Raw genomic sequence first — 10,336 nt, forward strand, 5'->3', positions numbered from 1 at the left:
GTGTAGGTTGAACTCCTGCCATGTGTGAGTGTGTTTTGAATTGCACTTATCGTTTATCTATAATTTTATGTCTTTATCCATGTTTATCTTTTATAAATCCTTCTATTATATCTCTTATGGAATTGTGTGAAATAGGTTGCATCATCTGTTTGCCTTGGCTTGTCATGTTTGTGAGTCTTTGAGCAGAGATACAAGCGCTTGCATGTTTTTGTTTGTTTTTTATATAAACAGCATTGTAGTTAGCGTGTTATATGGATCAGCGATCAAGATCAGCTTCATTTGGATTTCAATGCAGATCTTGCTGCTAAGCATCTTATTAATAAAGTTTAATACTTAAGTACTTGACATTGCATCATTCAGCAGGCACATTTGTTCAAGGTCCAACCTTCCAATAAGTACATTTTGTAGTAAGTAAGTAAAACCTGCAAGAGCGGGTTGCAGCAGCGATGTGGGGAGAGCAGGAGAGCTAATAATTCAGGAGTATCCCAAGGTTGTTGGCAGTCAGAGGGAGATACATTGGTGTTATCTGTAGTCATGGAGAGGTCTCTGTGGGTGCAGTTTCCCAGGGCGAAGGAGACGCTTTGTCTTGTTGAGAAAGAGCTTCAGGTAGTGCCCAGACATCCATGTGCTAAGGTCTTGAAGACATGCAAAGATGCACCTCTTGATACGAGTTTCCAAGGGGGTGAAGGACAGAGTGGAGTGTTATCTGCATAGCAGTGGTAGGAGATCACACCACCAAGGGATTTAGTGTACAAGGAGAACAGCAGAGGCCCCCAGGACCGAGCTTTGAGGAACTCCACTTTTTAGAGTGCAGGGTTTGGACAGGGATCCTCTCCGTGTGACCTACTTTCAGCGATTGGTCAAGTATGAAGCAACCCTGGAGTATGCAGATCCTGCAATTCCAAGCTCAGAAAGGGTGGAGAGAGGGATTTAGCGGTTAACTATGAATAAGGACAGACGAGGGGGATGAAGCCCTGGGAGTGTGGAGGGCTTGAAGCCAGATTGAAGAATAACAGACCTAGAGAAATTTACAAACTAGATCATATCTAAACAGCAATATTGAGTGTTTTTATAATATTACGACATGGAAATTACCTCAAACGAATAAGCCAGTGTTCTTAATGAAGACAACTCATCTTTTCCCATGGCTTCATTTACAGAGTGTTTAAAGAAAGTTAAAATGAAACTACAGTAAAAGGTCAGACCACAAACAACCAGGGAGGTTTCCCACCCTGCTGTAAAACAAGTGGGAGTTGAGAGAAAGTGAAATCTGAAGGTGAATCCTCAACTCCCCCACAGCACAAACTGGAACCTATGTTTCAGAGACGGCATTCAAATGTTAATGAGACACTAGTGACGGTATAAGTGGAGGAGGGGCGACAACAACCAGACTGATTATTTCAAATTGGAGGCTGACAAGACAGCATTTGGACAGTTCGTTCACACACACACACACACACACACACACACACACACACACACACACACACACACACACACACACACACACACACACACACACACACACACACCAAAACAAGCTTCTTAATTCATCTGTTTCTGCACTTCCACAGTCTATTTGTAGTCTATTTATAGGAAGAACTGGAAGTGAACTCTGTGTTGGGACAGAACATGGAGGATTACAGGAAGACTGGAGTTCAAAACAAATGCTATTGTCTTTCTTCATCATGGAGCTGAAGTGCGCAGTTGACCCTAGAATAAGACAAGTTAAAATGACCCGGTTCAATTGTCTTTAACTTAAGTTTGTTCACATCATTTAATTAAAATAATTAAATTATCATCGAAAACACAGGAATTAAGGAATTCACTTATTTTTATTCCATGTTTCACATATTGTGGGTGGAAAAATAAAGCAAGAAAACAATAATCCGGGAAATTTTTGACCAATCATGTGCATTCTAGGGGTAAAACAAGTTTATTTTGCATGACAATAACGTGCAAAATGCACAATGATTATAAAAAAAAAAAAACAAACAAAAAAAACAAAAAAAAAACAACAAATGCTGGTTACACTGGAAGGTGAGCACATGAGAACTCAGCTGTTCTAACAGATAATACAAAGAGGCAGAATCCCTTAAAACCTTCAACAAAATGGCATTCCTGCAAAGGAATCGCAATTAATAACCCAAAATTCTTTCACAAATAAAGGTTTTCATAGCTGCCAGGAGAAAACGGCTTATCATCCAAGTTTATTCATCTGTCAGCAATGACTAAATCTCGCACACACACACACACCTCGTCTGCCTCTGGTCTAATTAGAAAACAGTTTTCTGTGACCATGAAATAGCTTTAGTTGGCACATGATGCTCCAAAGATTTATTGATGGGGAATTGAAGAACTGTCATATGAGTCATTACCAGTCAGTGTGCATGTGCGAGCGTGTGCACACATATCGGATTAAGACTTAGAGCCACCCCCTCCTACATTACCACTTCTATCGGTGTCGACTCCTCTCTTTGTCTCGAGACTTCCTCGGGGAGCGGCTCCGGCCCCTCCGCTCGCGGTGTTTCTCACCAGACCTGCTGTGGTGCTTGTGGTCCCGGTCACGTGACCGCGAGCGCTGGCGGTCCGACTTCCTGTCCTGACGGCTCGACTCGCCATCCTGGAGAAGGGGACAGAGAGAGAGGGGGAGACAGAGATAAGGAGAGAGGGAGGGTAGGAGACAGAGAGGAAGGGAGGGAGACGGAGAGAGAGGGATGGAATAGAGAGAGAGGGAGACAGAGAGGAAAGGAGGGAGAAAGAGGGAGGGCGTGCAATGAGAGAGAGGGTGGGAGATAGAGGGAGTGAGGTAAACAGAGAGAGGGAAGGAGAGAGACAGAGCGAGGAAGGGAGAGAGAGAGGGAGACGGAGAGAGAGAGGGAGACGGAGAGAGAGAGGGAGGGAAGGAGGGAGAAAGAGGAAGGGAGTGCGATGGAGAGAGAGGGTGGGAGAGAGAGAGGGCGTGAGGTAAACAGAGAGAGCAGGAAGGAGAGAGAGCGAGGAAGGGAGACAGAGAGAGAGAGGGAGACGGAGAGAGGGGGAGATGGAGAGAGGGGGAGACGGAGAGAGGGGGAGGGAGGAAGAGAGGGGGTGAGGTAAACAGAGAGCAGGAAGGAGAGAGAGCGAGGAAGGGAGACAGAGAGGGAGACGGAGAGAGGGAGACGGAGAGAGGGGGAGGGAGGGGGTGAGGTAAACAGAGAGAGAGGGAAGGAGGTAGACGGGAGAGAGTGAAATGGAGAGAGGGAAGGAGGGAGTGAGGGAAGGGTGAGATGGAGAGACAGCGGAAGGGCGGGGAAGAGAGGGAGTGAGAGAGGGATGAATTGCGATCAGGCCAAACTAACTCTGAAGCTACACAACCACACGTCAGAAGCTTCTGCAACAATAACAATAAAGATAAACAATAACAACAAATTATAATTTGTCATCAATTAAAGACAAGTGCTAACTCATTAACTACTTATTTCATACCATTTCATCTCACTACATAACATCCCATTTTTATGTTTTGATTTCAACTCATCATACAGATGCAAGATGTATTGTTTAAATAGTTTTGACATGCTGGAATGTGGAGTTCCTTAATTTTACAGGAGCTGGCCTAGCTGAACCCCTCTGCCACCATGTATTGAGCTAACACAGTTAGCATGCGGAGCAACGGAATGAATCAAAGGGCCCCTTTGATTCATTCCGTTGGTCGAGGCTGTGCCACCAACTCTGCTTTCAGACGACCTTCGACCCCAAGAGAGAGGGCAACCGATCCCTGGCCGGACAGGAAGTTGTATGGTGAGGCTACCTTAGGTCATCCTATCTTATCTACCTTGGATTTCCTGGACTTCCTGTCCTCGTCGTCTGAGTGGTGATGGTGCTTCTTCTCTTTATGTTTCTTCTCTGAGTGATGAAGCCCGGGACCCTCCTCTTCCTCGTCTAGAAGCAGATCGTACCTGGAGCTTAAGGGAATGTTGAGGAAGTGGAAATATAATTAGATATAATTTTCTGTTATGTACATGTTCTACGGGGCTTTTAGTACATTTATTCTGTATCTGATTAATATTTACACACGTGTGCGATGCTGGAACTTGCAGATCTCCTCCAGCACATCATTAGATCTGGGTTAACTACATATTAACAGGATTCTCAACCTTCTCCACATCAGGGACCCTCAGTTTGATCCTCTTCAGGCCACAGACATTTGATCAGATTAAGTCTCTGGATCCAATCTCAGATAAGATCTGATCCTGTGTCTCTACTCTCGTCAGGGAGATGCTGTATCAGTGTAACCAGGATCCAAAAAGTCATGACTAGACATTTGCTAACGGTGCCACGGTCTTGGAAATGAAAAAACTGCAAAGTTTGACTCGTGATCCTTCTGCCAGGGGCCCCCCTGGAGGTCCCTGGACCCCATGGTCAGAACCACTGCTCCAAAATTTCTCACCCGATGGATTTAATACATCAATCCATCCACTCAAACTCCATGTTTGTGTAAATGGTAAATGTACACACTGAATACATCTGATTTGAATATGTACTCCTGTTTGGGCTTGGCTTTGTCCTTCAGAGCCAGTTTGGAACGGCTGTCGACGTCCTTCTCGTAGACTTTGAAGTCGTCCTTGCTGTACTTCCCACCTGAGAGGAGAAAGATTATTCAGATTCTTAAAAAAAAAAAAAAAAAAGGTTACATTCCCCGAATGAACAGAAAAGAGGACAAACAAAACAAAAGAATTTTGTTTCTAAGCACCGGTTTGTACCTTTTCCTTTCCACTTGATCTTTGAGACGGACTGGCTGAAGTCCACATGGATGCGTCTGTCATCGATGAGCACGTTGTCCATTTTGAAGAAGGCCTTCTCACAGTCCTCCTCCTGCGGAGGGAAAAAAACATCTATGTAAATAGCGGCAGGAAGTAACTAGTTACATGTACTCAGTAGTCCTTTAAAGAAATGTTACTTTTCCGAGCAGATTTTGAGCATATTTGTACTTTATTCCCAGAGGTGGATAAGCCAGGTTCAGGAAGCTAAATTCCATTCCGGGATTTCGAGGCAACCGTGTGGACGTTCCATCAGTGCATGGCTGGAGAAGAAACAGGCAGGACTTTTACTTTCTAGACCTGGAATCATCCACCTCCGGACCTGGACCTTTACACTCCGCTACAGTTTTTGAGATTCTTAGAACATTCAGACGTTTGTGTGGGAATGGTAAGGATGTCTCCCTGTTCAGCTTTAACACGTAGCCTAAGGACAAATTTCTTCTTCTTCTTCTCTTAAGGAACGGTAGCAGCGTGTGAACTCACCTTTTCAAACTCGATGAAGGCGTAGCAGAGAGACTCTCCGGTTTTCCAGTCTCTAATGATCTCACAGCTGAAGAAAACATTTAAAAAAGCAAAAATCAGACGATCAAGGACCCAGTGTGTTTAAAGTACAATATAGCCTCTCCTGTTGCCATAATAACACTAAACGTCGGATTTATGGAAGATCACATTCTACGTCACTTGGCAGTTCGGCACAAATTTGAGCCAGATAAAGAAGTTGCAGTATTCAGCCTGTTGATGGTGCCAATGCTGCAGTTTCAGTTAAGTTAACTTTTTAATATATATCTTTTAATTATTATTTTTTAAAACTGAGTAACAGTTTTAATGTTCGACCCAATTAAAAAATAATAAAATAATAATAATAATAATAATAATAATAATAAATAAATAAATAAAAACTGTGAATCAATTAAGTGAAATAATAAGTGCTAAAATTAAATATCACAATATTTTTGACTGATACTTTGACATCGATATTTTTGGGGGTGACTGATGTTATCAGAAGATATTTAAACACACAAATATTTAAGAATCAATCATTATTAATGTGTATATCATTACGAAGCAGGTGGAGGGCCATCTCTTCAATGCATCCCTCTATCTGTGTGTTCCAGGTTCAGGGCACTGGAGTTACCATTTTATGGGTCCAAAGCGGGAAAAGATGACTTCTAGATCTTCGTCCGTGGTCACCGGGTTTAGTTTACACACAAACAGCACGTTCTCTGGAGGCTTCACCTCTGCATCGGGGAGGTCTCCCACCTACACACACGCACGCACGCAATTACACTTGCTGGCCAACAGATCTTAATTGATGGTTGACTTTAATTCTCGCTGATAGAGAAGAACTTATTGTCAAGAAACTGCTTTTCAATGTTGTCTGTGAATTCAGAATCTCATGTGGTTGAAGCTGGACTCACATTGAACTGAATGGTAACGTAAGTATGAAATCAGACCAGAACCCGAGCTCTCACCATTTCCAGCAGTATGGCCCGAGTCTTTGCTTCCTCCCCCTTCAGCTGCTCCTCTATCTCCTCCGCCCCTTTTCCTTCCGTGTCGTCGATGGCTTCATCTGCTCCGATACGCCCGCTCTGAAAAACAAACACAAACACATTTTGATAAGTGATATTAAGCATAATAATAATTCTACACATATCACTCCATGACTGGAATAGTGACTATGTGAGGTAAAATGACTGCAGTTGTAAATCTTTCTTTTAAAAGGTCAATCTGATTTGCTGTAACATCTGTGTCATTTCGCAGTAGGAAAATCTAATGAAAAGGCAAGAGGCTTGAAGACATGCTCATATTGCCTACTTAACACTTACATCCAGCTGCTCCTTGGTGGGCTCTGGGGAGCGGTCTGGCACCGGGAGGTTTGGTGGGTCATCGAATGGGTCGTCCAGGATCACAGTGTGGTTTATCCTGCAAAATTACGTTTGCATCAGTTCTCCATCCTAAGGATGGCAATCTGGACAACTCGTGTGTTGAAAGATGTGCAGAAGAGCTCAAGGATGTCCATACGGAGATCTTCAACATGTCTCTGAGCCAGGCTGTTGTCCCTACATGCTTCAAAGCCACCACCATCATACCTGTGTCAAAGAAGTCACCTCCATCCTGCTTCAAAGACGCCCTATCACACTGACCTCCACCATCATGAAGTGCTCCGAGAGACCAGTCATGTACCACTTAAAATCCATCCTCCCTCCCGCCCTGAACCCCTTTCAGTTTGCATAACGTGCCAACAGGTCCACTGATGACGCAGTCTCCCCTATCCTCCACTTAGCCCTCACCCACCTGGACAGGAAAGGATCTTATGTGAGAATGCTGTCCATCAAATTCAATTCTGCATTCAACACCATCATCCCTCAGCAGTTGACAAGGAAACTGGACCTGCTGGACTTGAACACCACACTCTGTAATTGGACTAGTAAACTTTCTCACTGAGAGACTGCAGTCAGTAAAGATAGGCAACAAAACATTGGGCGCCACCAGACTGAGCACAGGGGCCTGCAGAGATGCGTGCTCAGTCTCCTGCTCTTCACCCCTGCTGAACCATGACTGTGCAACTAATTACAGTTCCAACCACTCTCAAATTTGCTGATGACAAAACTGTGGTGGGTTTCATCAGCAACAATGACAAATTGGACGACAGGAACGAGCGACAGGAACTAATGAACCACCGACCATGTGGTGCAAAAATAATCTTTCCTCAAATGTCGGGAAAACAAAGGAGATCGTTACTGACTTCCCGAGAGCCCACACCGAGACTCCCCGCTGACCATCAATGGTACTGCTGTGGAGCAGGTGAGCAGCACCAAATTTCTGGGTGTGTACATCACCGAGGACCTCTCCTGGACTACCACTGCATTACGGGCCAAAAAAGCCAAGCAAGGTCTTTACTTTGTCCAGAAGCTAAAGAGAGCAAGAGCCCCGGCACCCATCACTTGCACCTTCTACTGTGCCATCATAGAGAGCGTTCTGTCCAGTTGCATCACTGTGGTTTGGTAGCTGCACTGCCTCCAATGCAAAGACCCTGCAGGGCATCGTGACACAGCTGGAAAGATCGCTGGGGCCTCATTCCTCTCACTCCTGGAGATTTACAACACCCGCCTAGCTTGCAAAGCCACCAGCATTGCCAATGACCCCACCCATTCCTCACACAGCCCCTTCAGTCTCCTACCATCTGGGAGCAAACACCTCAGAGCCCGCTCCACCAGACTGCAACAGCTTCATACATCAGGCTGTCAGGATGCTGAACTCTCTCCCCTCTGCCGCAGATAGAGTCTTGACTGTAACTTTCCCATCCCACCCCCTACATGTTCAACAGCACCAGCCATAAGAATTCTTATACAAATATATGAGCACACGCACCCCCACACTCAGCACTAGCCACTTTGCAAAGAACACAACTGCTAAAAAACTAATGCTAATTACTCATCCTGTGGATGACATACTACTTGCACATCCTTTCTATTTTGCCCTATATTTTGTCATCATTACATTTATTGATCTTGTTTTGTGCCTTGCTATTGTTCCCCCCTACACCCAGCCTAATTGCAATATTTAACTTCTCAGTACTTTTGTGAAGTTTGTTTGTATGCTTGTATTTTTACACCATTGTTGTTTTGTTTTAATACTTATATATGCCAACACTGAGTTCTGAGTGAAAGGGTAATTCGATCTGCTGTATGTCCTGTACGTACGGCAGGATTGACAATGAAGCTGACTTTGACTCAACTAGACTCTACTCGTAAAGAATGTTTTAGGTCTCGCTGAACCTCGGCAGCATCTGCTTTGCTTTAGATAAAATGTGAAATCAACAAGATATCCCTTGTTCACATAATATTTGAACAAGGGATATCTTGTTGATTTCACAATTTACTGACTTTACTCACCGTTTTAGATATTATCTAAAACAATGAGTGCAGCGGAGCACGTGCGCTATGAAGCTATTGAAGTTCAATTGTATTTCACCTGATGTCTTGAAATGGGATAAAGTCGTTGTCAACAAAGGTCTCGTTGATCTTGGCCAAGACGTCCAAACCCTCAGAAACCTCCCCGAACACTGTGTGGACCCCGTCCAAGTAGTCCAGGTTCTCTCCTGTGGTGATAAGGAACTACAGGCCCCCCACCAAAAAAGATTTTGATAAACCCAAGATCTCTGCACAAGCTTCAAACAGTCATCACGGTTTAGAGTCACTGGTGTTGCAGGCTTGTTTCCACTGACCTGGGATCCATGCTGATCACTGCCGTTGTTCACCATGGAAACGATTCCCTTCTTCCTGTGTTTGATGCGCGGTGCTTTCTCTGCATCGAAGAATCTGGCCTGTTCGCCATAGAGCTTGCTGACAACACAGGAGGAGGAAGGTCCACTGAGCCACTAACTCCACTGTGTGACATGTGGAACTAGGGCTGGGAGATAACTTGATTTTAATGTCCGCTGGAATTGTGTGAGCACTATTTATTTCTTGTGTTAATATATCCCTGCATATGTCCCAGCTCTGTATGAAATAAATAGAGGGCCAATGGTGATGTAGTAGCGCAAAAATAAAAACTGTCTGACCTAAAGACGGAATCTCCACCTCGGCCCGTTCCCGTGGGATCTCCAGTCTGTACGATGAAGTTCCTCTGGAGGGAGAGTGAGCACAGGGTTTAGCCTATCAAAACACAGTTGTCCAATAAAAACATCTGATCCATAGACCAATGGGCGGATGATCCAAATGCACCTTTCTCCGTGGCTGCTGATTTTCAGCCGCGTCGACCTTGAAAGTCGGGCATTATGCTTTGGAACGGATTGAAAAGGGAAGGGAATCCGACTTTACCTGGACATTGTGGAAGAGACAGTAGTTGTAGTATTTGATTTTGCATAACTTCAAGAAGTTCTGGGAAGCTGTGAAATGGAAACAAGGAAGAACACAAATCAGCTTGTTCTTCATCTAGCAACTGTTTCGATAAGTCAAGTTTTAGTTTAGTTGCAGTTTTTAGAGACATTTATTCATGACTCTGTTATACCGGTGTGACTTCTTCTTCAAAACTTTGTTGATGAATCATTGTACACATGTACAGTAATTGTAAAACAGGCACAAGCAGCGGTGGAAAGAAATACAATACGAGTACACTGTTACATTCCAGGTATGTACATTTTAAGTTGGTTTCGGAGACTTTGATTTTAACCACTTTAAAGCAAACGTGTACACCCGAACTGAGCCGAACAGGAAGCTAACAGGCTAACTGCTAAGCTAACTCATTTGGCAACCGCAGCCGCTGCATCTGACCAGGAAACACTTCGCCGTTAGCATGAGAGAATACACAACTAATGGGAGACACTGCACACATTCCGGGCGAGAGGCCGAACTCTCACTTTTGGGCCTTTCGTCTGTGAACAGATCAATAACAATGTCTCCGAGCGTCGTTTCAAGCAGCACCGCCATGACCCAGATCCCGCTCCGGACGAGACGAGAACACCGCAGGAGAGACGCGATTTGGTGCTCGCGCATGCGCCGTTCGGGCCAGCCGCTCTCCGGGCGCTGTTG

The 10,336-nt window shown here is 44.6% G+C and overlaps 1 protein-coding gene across 2 annotated transcripts; it reads right to left on the reverse strand.

The window, feature by feature from the left end:
• Positions 1 to 1,913: 1,913 nt before the first annotated feature.
• ppil4 (peptidylprolyl isomerase (cyclophilin)-like 4) lies at positions 1,914 to 10,242 on the reverse strand. Of its 2 annotated transcripts, none has more exons than XM_080024036.1 (13): positions 10,165 to 10,242; positions 9,626 to 9,693; positions 9,367 to 9,431; positions 9,031 to 9,148; positions 8,778 to 8,920; positions 6,629 to 6,725; positions 6,275 to 6,391; positions 5,938 to 6,062; positions 5,286 to 5,352; positions 4,746 to 4,857; positions 4,527 to 4,623; positions 3,818 to 3,947; positions 1,914 to 2,623 (listed from the first exon to the last, which is right to left on the reverse strand). In XM_080024036.1, the coding sequence occupies exons 1-13, from the start codon at positions 10,232 to 10,234 to the stop codon at positions 2,456 to 2,458; spliced, it is 1,377 nt and encodes a 458-aa protein (XP_079880162.1). In that variant the 5' UTR covers positions 10,235 to 10,242; the 3' UTR covers positions 1,914 to 2,455. The 2 variants fall into 2 exon arrangements, 1 of the variants encoding a protein (XP_079880162.1); XR_013844751.1 differs by having other exon boundaries at positions 2,489 to 2,623; positions 4,501 to 4,623.
• Between the last annotated feature and the right edge of the window lie 94 nt (positions 10,243 to 10,336).

The sequence above is a fragment of the Zeus faber genome (genome assembly GCF_960531495.2).
Source record: "Zeus faber genome assembly, chromosome: 2".
Lineage (NCBI taxonomy): Eukaryota > Metazoa > Chordata > Actinopteri > Zeiformes > Zeidae > Zeus > Zeus faber.

Excerpts from the sequence above, each read along its gene's own strand:
- ppil4 (XM_080024036.1), bottom strand. The coding sequence starts at position 10,234 with ATGGCGGTGCTGCTTGAAACGACGCTCGGAGACATTGTTATTGATCTG. Across the intron at positions 4,624-4,745 it reads GATCAAGTGGAAAGGAAAAG|GTGGGAAGTACAGCAAGGAC; the intron begins GTACAAACCGGT and ends TTCTCCTCTCAG. Across the intron at positions 3,948-4,526 it reads AAAGCCAAGCCCAAACAGGA|CTCCAGGTACGATCTGCTTC; the intron begins GTACATATTCAA and ends CATTCCCTTAAG.